Genomic DNA, 15,658 nt, shown 5'->3' on the forward strand with positions numbered 1-15,658 from the left:
ACATTCATCACAGAGACACTGTCCGGTACATCTGTGCTTTGTCGACAGAAAGGTGTAACAGTCAGGAAGGATACTGAATAGTAAGGCAGCAAAAGTTTAGGTCTATTCTCAACACATTGAGTATAATGCAAACAAAATTGATTAATACAGCTCACAAGGGAAGTGCAGTTACATAAAAGAAATCTGCAAATGCCTGTGAACACCATTCAGTTTTATCTCTATGTATTCCAATGTTTTTGGAATACCTTTCCTGGTAGCAAGAATTCACACATTTAAACTTCCTGAGTGCAACAACGAAGCATTATTCCTGAGTGTTACACCAAATAAAAAAATAATAAAGAAAACATTCTTCATGAGTGTTTTTAACCTGAGGGAATTCCAAAAGCAGCTTCAACAGCTAGGGAGGAGAATTGTGTCCCCTCTCTCAACCGTCAAAGCAATTTGATTGGCTTCTGTGCTTCGGCGAGGCTCAATCTCCCATTTAATCAGAGGTTTCAGGAGGTGGCGCCGGCTGGCTGTGTTCCTCCTCGTCTCCTTTCAAGGGGGACGGTTTTCCCTGAGAAACCGGTGAGGACTGTTGTGCTTTTACTGGACAGCTGGCGACCATGTGCTCGATGCTCTGGCAGAAGTGGCACCTCTTGGGCTGGGGTGGTAACTTGCACTCTTTGGCGTGATGATCCAGGCCTCCGCAGTTATAACATCTACAAGAGAATGCATGAAGTTTACCTTTGACATAAACCTGAGAAAGAACAGATGGTGAGCATCCAATGGAATGAAATCGCTGTTTTGAGAAAGTATGGACATTGTAAGGTGCGAAACACATCAGAATTGTTTGTTGGGTTTACATCATCATGACATGTAAGGGTTTTGCATGTTGGGTTAGCTGTGAATCTCTGCAACACCACTTTCTCAGCTTCTCTAACTAATGTTCTCCCCCTTAGCTCCATCTGCTTGGTTGGACGGCCATGTCTTGGTAGCTTTGCAGGTGTAAGATTCTCTTTCTGTTTTTGGATAATGGGTTGGGCAGTGAACACTGAGATGCCCCAAGCTTGGGATATTGTTTTCATAACTCACTTCGGTGTGTTAAACGTCTCGACATTATCCCTGACCTTCATCATGCCATTTATATATTTGCAGAACAGCTGTAATTAAACTTGCAACAAATTACACAGAAATTACTTACAAGGTAAGTGACTTCTGAAGGCCCTCGATTTTATTTAAGCATATCAGAGTAAAGCTGGATCAACAGCGGTGCACTTTGCACTTTTCAGATTTTTATGTTAAAGAAAAAATATGTATCTTGTTCCTTCAACTGTTATTATTACAACAAATCCAAGTACATACAATTTTGTGGTTAAATTTTGTGGTTGTAAATGGAAAAAATGCAAAAAAATCTGAAGAGGTGTGTATATTTGAGCCTTTTTCTTTGTAAAAGCAGATTTTTGCCAAGCTGACCACAAAACTACAATAATATTTCAATAATGCAAAACAGTACCATAAGCTAATTTCACCAGTATCAGGGCCGAGTTAGCATATCTTGAAGTTGCTATTAATATAATATTTTAATGCAATAAATTTTGCAATATTAATCACAGATGCCTCAAAGAGACATCTTACTTTTCTATTTGTTTGTTTTACAGAAAACATTATCGCAACTTTCCTTTAAAATCTCCCCAAAATTTTCTACTTTACTAAAAAAAATTTTTATTAAGTCAAAAAATACATAAATCTTCCTGGAGAAACATTTCAATAAAGTAACTTGGGGCCTTTTTTACTCAAGGATTCTAAATTATACATTTCCGCCTCTAGATGGCAATATTCCACCTGCTAAACCCTAGCTTGAATTTTTACATAACTCACCAATTCAAAGGGCATTTGAGGGGATGGTGCAGAACTTCATGAGAACAAGATTTAAGAACATTTCAAAACTGTTTGTCACTGAAATAATCCCAGGTTAGGAAACACAACTGCAATTAAAGGCAATATTTTAGCAAGCAGTTTGGCGAAGTTACTGGAGGCTTTTCTTTAAAGTTGTACAGTTTGTGCTATTTGTCAGCTTGTCACCCAGAGAAGCGTCCAGTTGGGGCCAGTTCAATCAAAGTGTGGCACAAGTGTCATCACCATTGAACTTTAGTTAGACTCTATGCATGGGGGTCAGCTGAAGGCATCAGGCTGCCATCGGCCACCGCTGTTTGGACATCATTTATAGAATGGCCACGCGTACAGGGGTGGAAGACAGATGGGTGGTAGGCGTGGGGCAGTTACTCGGTGCCTCCCTGGACCCCCCCGGCCACCTTTGTGGCAGCAGATGAGGTTTGGACGGTGCGGCTGCTGAGGGGTCAGGTTGGCTTTGTGGCCCTGGCTGTTTGAGTGGTGTCAAGGTCTATACCGTCACCATCACAGAGGCTCCTCACATCAGCATCCATCAGGAGGAAAGTGGAAGTGGTCCCTTTGTCTAAAAAAGCTGCAGTAATGACCTCTGAACCCTGACCTCCAACCTCCCTCCAATCCCATCCAAGCCCCCAGCCCTCTTCCTTTTATTCATACACGGTTGCTATGACAACTATGACCCTTAACGCCCCTTTCCTGGGCTCCTGCATCTGTTATCAATTAAATGAGCAGGAACTTTTCTCCTTTGCAAAGTGATATGTGAGTTTATCAGTGATCTGAACCAAGCTAGAACAGCGACTCTCTCTAAATAAGATACAAAGTCAGAACTGCTTCACAGATGCTTCACAGTGCTTCTAATTTATATACAAACAGACTGTTTTTTAATAAAAGGTCATCAGTTAATCACATCCCAATCCATGGAGTACAATCCAGTGTTGCATAACACAAAGTGATGAAGAGAAAACGCACCTTATCCATGAATCAGAGAGGTCTGTGGAGAAGTATTGAACCATGACGGCCTCCCAGGACTCTTTGAGGCCATAATGATCTCTGTTCTCACACTCACTTCGCTCTGGTTGTAATCACAACTGACATGTGGTGAAGTTGATACACCTCTAACCTTGCATCATACTGACGCTCGGAGTGATCTGCAAACACTGATCTCTTTAGCTCCTTCAGTTTCTCCTGATAAGAGCCACATAGTTACCTTGTAGTCCATCTTTGGATCTTAAGATAAAGCTACATTTTAATTCTGGCTTTGTAAATGAATCCCTTTATGCTATTTCTGCCTTTGCACCAATTAGATTAAATCTTTCTTTTTACTCTCAAAACATGGATTTGGATAAAGTTACGGTGTGTGAGTTGTTTGCTGGATTATTGGATACGTCCATGTGTGCATCAAGTTAAATCCAAACAAAATCACCTATACTAATCAACAAACTTGCATCTTATCTTGAGAAAAGTAAAAGGGAAATCTAAAGTCTGTCTTTGCATGATTAATTTTGGATTTAGAGGAAAACTTCTGTGCATTGAGGAGGGTTGGTAGGAAGAGGGAGAAAGTGGGCAGATCTGAATTCACCAGGGACGAGCAGATTTAAACAGTTATTGATCCAGGTCACACGTCAGGCCCTGCTGATGTGACCCTCGGTAGAGCTGAAAGCGGGGGGTTGGGATCCAGGGAAAGCCACAAAAGTGAAGAGAAACTACAACACCATTGTACATCAGATCCAAGCAGAACACACACAAAAAAATCACTTTACACTTTACAACAACACAATTGTATGCAAATCTCAGTCCAAAAGACTATTTCGTCCCTGACTGAGGTCTTAGTATCACATTATGCCTTAGCCAGTTATTGTCTTTAATGAAATTCTTCCAAGATTAGGACACATGAAGTAATTATTCACTGCAAAAAGACTAAATGTTTCACAGAAAATCTGAAGTGAAATTGTGAGTCTCATTATTTAACTTAACAGGCTTTAAAGAAAAACAATGTTTTGCCCAAAGTATTGAATGTACAACGCAATTTATAAAATGTAGATACATCTTGATATCTGTTCCTTCAGGTAATAAAGGGTTAAAACTAGAAAACCACAATAAAAGGATGTGCAATCATTTTTGCCTTATTGTGTGAAATATTGCCGTTTTAATGGACTGCTTGGACATCGTATTATATTTCGAGATCAACATATTCAGGCTCTGCCAATTGATGATATATGTGATCAGCAGGATATCAGTCATTAATGTCAACACTCAATGTGTATTTTTGATGGCTAAGGTGCTAAAGCTCATGGAGAGTGGTCAGCACACAGAAATGGTCAAGGAAAATGAGTCTGAAAAATGTGTGTTGTGATTGATATTGTCACTGAAATTTTCAGGCATAGTATTTAGGAATATTTCTTCTCCTGTGCAGGATCTTTAAAACCCTCCCTTTTGGGTCATTTTCTCCATTTCTGAGGTTTGATGTAGTCCTTTTTTTTCAAATTACCCTCACTCTCTTTTATTCAAAACCTTGAAATAGTTAAAACCTCTGTTGTATTAAAACCTCCCAGTTTGCCAGTACGTACCTGTCTCCCTTTGAGCGGCGCTTTTGGACCTTTTTGCCTTTGGGTCTCCGCTCGCTGCCCACACAGTGGATGCCGCCCGGTCCAGTAACCCGCTGCGACTCGAGGCCCTTCGATGACTTCTTGAAGGTAAACTCGACCGCTTCGCCTTCCTTCAGGCTGCGGAAACCTTCCATGTGCAGCTTGCTCTGAAAGGCAACAAAGCAGGAGCTCATTCAACTTTAACATCTTGTGGTTTGGGAAACTCCAGGTGTGGAAATCATTTATCTCACAGTAAATCTGATAGAAGGGGTGCTTGATTTCTCTTCAACTCATTTGTGTGGGAAAAATTGAAGATGATTTTGCCCATATTGACTAACTCACGGCTACCATTGGCTTGTAGAAACTCTGACCACCAAACATTTATCCCAGTTTAAAATCAGAACCCAACCGCTCTTATCAAGTATCTGGTATGTTATGCCTATAACCAGATAAGCAAGCCATAAAAAGCTCATCATTCCTTCTCCACAGCTAGTTTTCACATCACCATGCACTACAAAAGTGATGGAGACCCAATGCTGAATTTCCGTATTATTTTTCTGCATTTAGGAGAAAAAACTGACGAGGATAATCTTCAATCAACCCCCCCTCCACTCTTCCTCATCCCCCATCCTCACCAGAGGAGCAGCATTCCACACTGCCGCCCCCACCCCCACCTTTTTTTTCCCACCCACATCACAAAGCTCCACTAACACACTGACCACCACCACTAACCCTAAACTACAGGATGCAGGGGTTGGTGCTCGAGTTGGGGGTGGGGTGACACGGCAAGCAAGGCATCTCTCTGTGAAGGCTGGGGGTCAGGGTGACATTCCTCGGATAGTTGTTTGGCAGAAAGATGTGAAAAGATATAAACTGACAAGGAGCACAAATGACTAATATCTCACTTTGATACCATCGTTTTCACTCAAGATCTTTGTGGAAAGGAGCTGATAACTTCACTTTGTTATAGGTTTGATGACATTAGGTGGATCTGCTTACTTAATAAACAATGGGCCTGCAGGCTTGAATGTTTAACTGCCTTTTTATTGATGCCACAGTCACCTGAAGAGAAAAGAGTCCTCTCCTTAACATGTGCAAAGAGCATTTCCACCTCCAAAACAAATGCATAAAAGATAAAACAGAAAAAAGGTGTGGCACAGGTTTGTGGATAAATACCTCAGACTGGTTAAAGCATCATGGGAAGCCCCTCAAAAAACAAATCCCTAGGTGGGATTGTAAGATTATATTGTCACGCAGGCCGCAAACTGTTGACATAAGAACAGCCAGCCGTAATTTAGCAAATCTGCTTTGATAAAACGGTAATCCTGTTTCTTTGATTTTATTTTGGAGCAAAGCTTCATCCTTTTGTGTCTTATAACTAAACGTCTGGATTCTTTGTAGGTCAAAACTCATTGGAACCCAACAAAACATTCAATTCATTGTAATGGGAGTCATTTTGGAAATGGGCTTCTAAAAAACAAGGATTAAATCTTTAAACGCTGCTCTTGAAAAAGACAATCTGAGGTTTTGGTGAACTGCAAACCCCTCACCCAGCCCCATTTGAAAAACAAGCTGTATGTCTGTATAATATTTTACATTTTGAACACTATTTGTGAGAAATGACATCTGATTGGCAACATGGACGTCCCAGTACCACTCTTCACCCGGTGACCGTTAATCCATTTCCTCTCTCAAACGTGTGAACATCCCCACCCCCATAACTCACCCTCAACCTACCACATGGCCACTCTCACACAGGTAAAGCATCAGGATGGGGGGTTTCTTTTCTTCTTTTTATCCTTCGAGGACCTGATGTGGAGGTGCTATTTGTGGGGTCTAGAGTAAACTACATTAGAATATGTCTGGAAGCGAAGCAAGGCAAAGAAAGACATCAGAGTGGAGAGGGACAATAGAAAGACTTCTGCTGGGACAAAGAGGGGCTCGGGGCACGGCTGAGGGGTGCTTGATTCGGATGCATGGCTCTATTGTCCACCAGCACAAAGGCCAGCGAACCGTGGGACTTAATTTTTCCTCGACGCGTGGCCACTAATTTTAGGATGCATGGCTTTACTTTTTGTCAGATTCTCTGCATCAATTTTCTCTAATGAAAAAAGTAAACATTACTACTTTTTCGATCAATGCAACTCACAAACCTACGTTTAACTCAGCAGGTTATTTTTATTTATGGCTTATTAACCTTATAAACACCATCATTTTTGGATGCACATTGCTGAGGCTTCTGCCTCTTTAAAATGCTTTTACTTTGCCTTTCCTGCTGTATCACATTCCATTCTCATCTTCTAGCCTCTTATTGAGGACCAAAGTCCAAGATGGCCACATGTGACTTAACTGAAACAACAGTAGATATTTTAAAGAAAACTGTGATGAAAGTCTGCGTATTACTTGTGATACCTTAGGTATTCAGGTGTATTTTAAAGGTCAGTGTAGTGAATCAGGTGCTTGTAGATACGTTTGGTTAGGGAAAATGGGATGAATACACAATGAGAAAAGCTTAATGTATCAATCATGATACATTGAAATCAATTGCAAAAGCGGTTTTGTTAGAAGATTTCAATAATCTGTTCAAATTTTTAAGACTGCATTTTCTTATTTTTAATATCCTGCTTTTAACAAGCTATGGTTAATAGAAATACATGGTCACCATTCTAAAAGCCAGTAAGCTGAAGCTGATGTGAGATGACCATTAAAAAACCCAACCTGAGTAAAGTTTGCAGAAAAATAATTTAATTCCACCTTAAATATCTAATTTCTTTCAAGCTTGCCATTCAGTGTGAGACTTTACTCCATTAGACCAAATGCATGAATTTTGATGCATATATTTCTGCGAACTCTGCCTCTTGAACAAAGTTGCTAAACTGCTTTCAAAAAAATTGCTTTGTTACATCCTGCATTTGTCTTCTACTCCCAGGTAGAAGATTTAAATCAATAATGGACACAAACATCTTTTAAGAAGAAGTTTTTGTGGAGTTAAAGGCCCTTTCAAATGCTTACAAGGAAATAAAATATTTAAAAAATGGATTATCAGTAAAAATAGTCTTTCATAATGTGGTATAATAAAAATGATACGTTCTTTAGAAGGGAGTAGGGACCAGTGCATCAAATGTTTTTGTATTAGGTTTATGCTATTAAAAATATGCAATCCATGTCTTTTTGGTTGAGGAGGACACAATACATGATAATAACAAAATTCTGAATGTATCAATTATGATACAATAAAAAAAATCCAGGTATTGTTTCATTTAAAACAATCCAATATAAAATGTTTGGCTTTTAAAAGGTTGAATGTCTGTGCTATTAATTATTTTTTCCAGTCTTTTTCCAGTTCCAACCCTTCAGTTCCCCCTGAAGGGTTAGTAGATTAAATTAGTAATACCAAAGCTTATAAATGGAAATTGATAAAGGATTGGATGCTGACAAATGGGGACTTTGCAGAATAATATATTAATACAACTTCAAATGACTTTAACTCTCTAACTAGTGAAGATCTAAAAGACAGGTTCCTATCATCTGTTGTTTAAGAGTATGAGTAATGAAATACCCAGCTTCCCGTAGCTTTCAATTAAAACTCACAACTATAATTCTGCAAGCATCATCATAGTCAGATGGTAGTAAAACTGAATCAGGGGCTGCATGTGAAATCATGCAAACTTCATGCAAGTGGCTGTTTTCACAGCCCAAGATAGATTGTTGGTGCATAAACAAGAAAAGGCACCTAAAAATAGTCCTTTTCAAAGAAGGGTTTAGCAATAAATTGTAGTGTACCTCTATACTGCCAACACACACACAGGCACAGGGAGGAGGGTGGAAGGGTTGACCAGACAGCAGAGACCCTTTAATCATTTTATGACAGGAACTCTGAGGTGAATGAGCAGCTTGTAGGGATTCCTCTCATTCACATGCTAAACGTCGTCTTATCAGACAGAAGATGGAGGTGCTCTCTCACAGATGAGACCAAGGCAGAAACTTGTTGCTGACAAAGTTTAAAGTAGTTGTCTTAACTTTTATAATCAAGTCAGAGAGAAAAGAGTGTAAACAAGAAAAGTAGTGATATTTAACAGTCTATTCAAGGTGTTTCATGGATCACAAATCTAATCGGCAAACCATTATTCAATTCAGAAGAAAGGCACTATCTTAAATTACATTAAAATATTTAAAAAAAAGATTATTTAGTTTTCATTGCCATAAATATGTTCACACATTTCTGGGAGGATGATAAAAGATTATCATTTGTTCTCCATTTTTGTGCAGCTTAGTAGCTTTGTTCTAAGTCTGTTAGGTGTGTAAGCCAAGCCAGACTTAAGCAAGGGCTTACTGGGAAAGTACTTGAAGTTTTGGGAACCTCAAAAAATATAATTTTAAATAAGTGGATGTTATGTTAACAGTATTCCAGACGTGTCCATGTGGAACATTTTTCTAATGGCAGAAAAATCAGTTGTTAGATTTTTCTGCCGATAATTAATATGGAACTATTTGAAAACAGGTATCTCACAAACTAAAACTTTTGACCTTAGACACATCTTCATAATGGACATTTCACCCTTTTGGTTGTTTGGTACCTGACTGTTTGGGGTACAAATTGGAGCCACAGGAGTTAGTTTTTTTTCCTTTTTCTTCCCCAGTCAACCATGTACTTTTACAACCAATGATTTAATTCCATTTTAGATTTTACTCGTAATCTACTAAAAGGAAACTAAATCTAGCAGCAGGACAGATGGGCCACAATTTCTCATATTTTTGCAACCAGCTAAACCAAACAGCTATCAGAAAATGGAAATGGGAGTTTCAGATTATGCAATTAAATTATATGTAGTATTTTAGCATTTGTATGATCTTTTATCTTTGTAAAATAACCTCTGATTAGCAATGCTTAAACGACATACATACGCAATTGTAGTATTGGACAAAAATAAGAAAATCTGGGTTTGAAAAGTGGAATTCACCTGAAGCTGCTTTAAGCAAAAGTTCAATGTGTCTTCCTTTGTTTTTAGTGTGTTTTAGTGAATTCATCACATTGTCACAAATAGGCCTGACACGCCAGTTGCACGTTTTTGGATGATATTTCCTGACTTTTCTGGAAATGTAGTGAACTATTTAAAAACAAGAAATGCAATGACTAAAAATCACTTGTGGACAAAGCCAAAAAACCTTGAAGCTGATGTGCACCTTACTATCAATCTACTGAACTTTGCATGAGTAAAAGACACCTAAAGAAAAATATAAAAAAGTAACTTTGAACCAGTGTCCCTGCCTAATGTGTGTTCAGTCTCTTCCACAACCCAGTAGTAGCAGATGGATGATGATAATAATGACCATCCATCCATAATAATGAGGGTTTCCTCTGTTTAATACCATTAATTTCCACTCTTGCTCTGTTTCTGTAAAGTCTCAATGCAATGGGCCCAGCTTACTTAGCCTAACATTATATGATTAACTGACTTTGACTGTGCTGTATTATAATTAAGATCAAATAGGAATTTGATCAAACCATTCTAACACACACACTTTGATGTAAACCATTCTATTACAGCTTTATTTGTGTTTAGGGTTGTTGTCCTGCCCCAATATTTTGCAGCCTCTAGCAGGTTTTCTTCCAAGATTTTCCAGCTTTTCTCTAAAACTATCTTCTTATCAACTCAAACCGCCTCCCCTGTCCACTCTGAATAAAAGCATCTCCACAGCATAATGCTGCTACCATCCTGTTTCTCATTGGGAATGATGTGTTCAGTGCTGTCCACAATTTTACTTCTCCACCAAACTGGTTTTGCTGCTAAGCTGATGTTTGATTCTTGCGTGGCATCAGTCCCTGCTGCTCCTGATAAACTAACACAAATAAATGATCTTTTACAGTACCAAGTCTGAGTCAGGAAAGAAGAACCTCTTTCATCAGAAGCTAGATCAAGACTCATGGAGACCAGCAGCCAATCAAAAGGCACCATGTTTAAAACTCCAGGGCTTTGTTTTTGCATTGATCCAATTAAAATTAATACTAAGCAACATTATTCAGAAAAAATGTTAGATTAATATTGGAGAAACACAAGCAATTTCAGTTCAGTTTATTTATATAGAACAAGGTCACAACACATCATCTCAAGACAATCAATCTTACCACTGTTTGTTTTTATATCACTCATCACAGCGATAAAGTAGATTTCTGACCTGCATTCATGCTGATGTTTTCCACTGATTTGATAAATGTCATTACCAACTAGTTTCTTTAACACGGTGTTATGTAAAGCATGCTGTAAATATAGCTCTTATCCCATTTTTTATGCTGCTGGTATTAGTGATCCATTGATTAGGGTTGTGTTCACAAACAACCCTCTTTTGTTTAAAAAAGAAACAAAGTAAATACATTATAGCAGCAATAAGGATTCAACAGTTTACAGGAATTAATAATCTGTTTTGTGTAGTCAAATTTTCTGCCCTACCATCCTCCACTAACATTGAAATAAAACATAAACTAGAGGGAGATGAGATGAGGCTCTGACTCAGATAATGGGTTGTAGAAAAAAGCAAACCATTTTTTTTAAAGAATCACTCTAGAACCAGCATTGGGACCAATTCAGTGGAAAAAGTTCGCAAAGAGTTTTGCACATACATCAATTCCCATCTGTCAGCCTGACAACTGGACTAATTTCCAAATATATTCATGGATATAAAGTGGATCTTTTAGTCTTATAAATTGCTTAGAGATGACATTGGTCGTTATTAGGATCCGTATAAAACACCTGAACCGAAACTTGTGAGTAGGGCACCAAAACTGCAGCCCAGAAACTCACATCCTGTTAAATCCGCCCCTGTGCCTCTTGTGATTCCATCGTGTTTTTTTCTTACTGCTCTAAAACTGTAACTAAAAAAAGCCAAGAGATGTTCTAATATTACAAAACTTTTTTTTTTTTCAAAAGAAAACTCCACGCCTTACAACAAACATCCATCTAAGTCAAGTAAATCAGTCTTTTCGTTCTACCTTTGATCAACCACATGTTAGACTGCAAAGCTGAGTCATTTTACAATCTATACATCTAAACTTGTCTCTTTTCAAAACTCTACAATCAATTGCTGCAAGAACTAAAATAACAAAAATGAAGACACTCAAACTAACTGTGTTAAATTAGAAACGAGTAACGAGTGAGAAATAACGAATGATCAATGGGCTAAAAATGATCAGAAGAAAAGAAAAGAGGAGTCTGGAACGTCTTTGTTGGGATTCTGCAGGAAGAGCGGCCAGACCTACCTGATGGACAAACACATCAACCGGTTCGTCCAGCGGCACTCCCTCTCTGTTGGTCATGGACAGGAACCCGAAGCCCATGCGGACGTTGAACCACTTGCACACCCCGACCCCGTGGAAGGACTGCGTGTCTTCCTCTGTGCTCGGTCCCTCATCTCCCTCCGTCTTGCACACTCCTGCAAATTCAACATTTGTTCACTCTTAAGTTCCAAATATAAAGATTACAAAAAAAAAAAGAAAAAGAAAACACTCGCCCGGCTTTAACCAACAAAAAGGAAATCTGTAAATTTAAAAATGTTAATTTCTGCGGATCGGTAATCGATACGAATCAATGACTGAGCACGCCATGCTGAGGCTTCAGTAAATATGTTCGATTTAAAAACCAGCAGTTGCACAATATTGTTCAAGAAACACGCGCAAAACTTAAAAAAAAAAAAAAATGCGTAAAACTTGCATTCAAATGTGCACAAAACTTTCAGAAAATGCAACTATTTAAAGGGTCAAATTTGAGCGCAATGCTCGTCACGTGTGCGAACAATGCCTTAAAACTCTCCTTTACAATGAGTGAGACAGTCGATCCGAAAACAGCTTAATTAACTCGGAACATTAACGTGCTGCTCGTGAAGTTTACTCCACCTGGGAACTCCTGGTTAGAAACGGAACCCATGTCTTCTGCCTCAGCCTTGAGTCAAAAATTAGCACCCAAGATACAATATTTTCTTTCTTTTTTTTTCTTTTCTTTTTTTTTATTTGTAGCCCTCAAGCTGGGTAATCCGCACAGACTGCCACTTTCATGCAAAATGCTGCGAAAAGCAGAAGCTGCGCAGCGAGAGGGAAAGCGGGAGAGGGAGGTAAACAAAAGGGGGCTGGCAACCTATCCCCCCCTCCTCTGCTCAACAATGAGAAGTGGGGAGGGGGAGAATTTTTGCTGAAGAATCTCCACCACCACCTCCACTTCCACTACCTCACACCCCAATAACATTCCAAACAATGCAACCAAACCCTGCCCCTCCATAAGGCACTCCGAGCACGCTTTAAAGATAAAACTCTGCAAAAAGCATCCCGACGTTCAGGTTTACCTTCTGCCATGCCTGTGGGCCAGTTCGGTCCCAGTTCCCACTGCTGTTCTCTCCGGGATCGCTGCTTTTAGCTCCCCTGCAGTGGTCAGCACTGTTGGTCAATACAAATGACAATTTCTTATCCAACAAACCCCCCACGCACTCCCTCGGTCATGTCCACGTGATTCACGATTACAGTCCCCAAGGATGCATATGCATTGTGTGATGGAAGGACCAATCAACACAAAATGAATAAATTGATGTTCCATTCAGAGCTGGACTTCTGCAGCAGTGAGGTGGCTGTGGCAAACTGCAGCATCAGTTGGTCCACACATGCTGAATCCACTTTATTTTGTTCTTAAAGTGTCCTTTTGTGCAAAAAAGGTCCGAAATTTAACATTTAATTTAGTTCAAAATACTTTCTCGGAATTTGTATTGTTTTATTTTATCCTAAATGTTTGCAACAAAAATGGCAATCTGATAAAATGACGATGGATGAGCAGAGATTCTGAAAAATATCTTGTATTATTATTATCAAGTTTTATTCGATTTGTCTGAAACTGAAAATCGAACATTTATTAATGTTAGTAGTATTATTATTTCACTCATATCTAACTCATTGTAGTACAAAAGCCAAAACAATTGGTAAAATGCCTAATTTTACCTAACATGGGTGACATTTTATTAAAAAAATATAAAAATATTAATGTTTCTACTGTTTAAAAATATTTTTTAATAATAATAACGATTACTATTATTATTATTGAATTTAGTGTCATTAAAATTTCATTTGACTGCTTTGAATTTAAAAGTCATATATTTGTGTGCTGATTTTAAAAAAGTGCCCAACTATGGCATTTATAAAGTAAACCCTTGTTCCTTTCCAGATGAAAAAGAAAAAAAACAACCGTTTTGTAAAATCATCACGGTGCTGATTAAAACAAGCAAACGAATTCATGGATCAATAGTGATTGATCACATCAGCTTGAAACGTTGACTCTCGTCTTTTGTGGAGCGATGGACGCGTTAAAGAACGAGGATGTCAAAAAAAAAAGAACTTCAAAATAAAATAGTACAAATTATCAAACGGAATTCGTTCAAATTGCATAAACACTTTACACACAGAAATGGAAAAGAGGGCAAAAATAATTCTCTAGTATAGTTTTCTTTTTCTTTTTCTTATTTCATCTTGTTCGTAAGGGGATATTTTGCAACAAAAGTAAAAAGGAAACGTCCCCTGCACCGGGGATTTCTTTGAATTACTGGACCGTTGTTAGGATACGAATAGAAATGTCACATGCGTTAAATACATCTTAAAATGTCAAGTTATCACAAAAAGACTGAACAATATGTGAGTAAAGTTTATCAATGCGACCACAACGACCCCTTGTGGACCCGAAAAACCCGTAAGTGTTACATAATTGGCTTACACAGAAAATGAGAATGACACTAAAGAGATGACAGAACAACAGAAAATCAGTTGGAATATACACTACTTGTTTTCACGTTGAGCAGTGAAAAAAAAGACACACAGAGAACATATGATCGGAAATCTTATTTAAATCTAATTCAGTGAGGGAAAAAACTCCATGCTTATTACACAGAAAGTAATCATTTCACTTTGAATGAAGATGGCTTACAGCTGATGAAAACCCAAAGTTCTGTTTACCAGACAATTTGAATTTTACTCAAGATTAAATAAAAAAGGGCATTTGTCATTTAATGATCTACACAACAATGTGGAAGATTGCTGACTTGGTAGTTTTCCAGCAGACATCCTGCATAAGGAGGGCATCCTACAAAATGCTAACGAAGCTGGCTGCTCTTCAGAGAGCTGCATCCAAACACCCAGTATTATTTGAAAGTTGAGTGGAAGGAAAAAGTGTGGCAAAATTTGGCATTAAGCAATGGATCCATCCTGAGCATTGCAAAATATCTCATAAAATCTCTCACTATTATCACACTATCAGTGCTTTTGCTTCATTGCAATACAGCAGTTGGAGTCGAATAATCACACAGATTGACATTCAAATTGAGATCTTTCTTCTTCTTAAAAGCTGGCTGTCCCAATTTGTAAAATCTAATTTGGTTATTTGGGACAACAAAAATCGTTTTTATGATGCACTATTAAAGTGTTTCCCAAACCTGGTCTTCAAGGCGAACGGTCCTGCATGTTTTAGTTGCTTCCCTGCTTTAAAACACCTGATTCAGATGTTTGCTGTTCAACAATGGCTTTAACTCATCAGTTAAAATGAGGTGTGTTGGAAGCATGAGTGTCCAGCTCCTGCCAGATTTAAATGAGTCTCCTCCAACAAAGCTGACATAATCCAACTGCCTCCTCAGCACTTTAAGATTCTGCAAATTATTATTTTTTCATAAATTATGCTATTCAAAACAACTTCAAAGAACCTTTCATAACTCCAGTAACATTGCAGTTCATAAATTAAATGTATTTCTAGTCTTTGCTTCATTTTAACTGTTTACTAATCACTTTTGACATTATAAAATATGATTCTGCTTTGATCTAATCCAATCCGTGCAGATCTGTATGCTCATGGTTTTCCTCTGGCGATTCTTGCTTGAATGAAATCATTATTCTGCTAACAAGAATTTGACAAGAAATGTAATTATTTAAACTTGTTTTTGAGACGGTCAAGTATCTTTATAGGGTTGAAGATCAGTGAGGAATACCTCAAACCAGGTTTGACTGGTCTAAATAATGCAACATTTGTGTTTGTCTCAATGGTAAAATTGAGAATATTTTTGGTTGTGTTTTCACAAGAAGACTAAAAGAATTCCTGCATCCCAAACCATGTTTTAGATTTTGACCGAGTAATCACATTCAATCCTGAATTGTAAAAAAAACTGAAAAA

At 38.2% G+C, this 15,658-nt stretch overlaps 1 protein-coding gene across 1 annotated transcript; it reads right to left on the bottom strand.

Moving 5' to 3' along the window:
* lin28aa (lin-28 homolog Aa) lies at nucleotides 1–13,179 on the bottom strand. Its single transcript, XM_032559124.1, has 3 exons — nucleotides 11,731–13,179; nucleotides 4,458–4,642; nucleotides 1–701 (listed from the first exon to the last, which is right to left on the bottom strand). Exons 1-3 carry the CDS (start codon nucleotides 11,806–11,808, stop codon nucleotides 482–484), a joined length of 483 nt encoding a protein of 160 aa, XP_032415015.1. The 5' UTR covers nucleotides 11,809–13,179; the 3' UTR covers nucleotides 1–481.
* Nucleotides 13,180–15,658: the final 2,479 nt, after the last annotated feature.

The sequence above is a fragment of the Xiphophorus hellerii genome, chromosome 3 (assembly GCF_003331165.1).
Source record: "Xiphophorus hellerii strain 12219 chromosome 3, Xiphophorus_hellerii-4.1, whole genome shotgun sequence".
Lineage (NCBI taxonomy): Eukaryota > Metazoa > Chordata > Actinopteri > Cyprinodontiformes > Poeciliidae > Xiphophorus > Xiphophorus hellerii.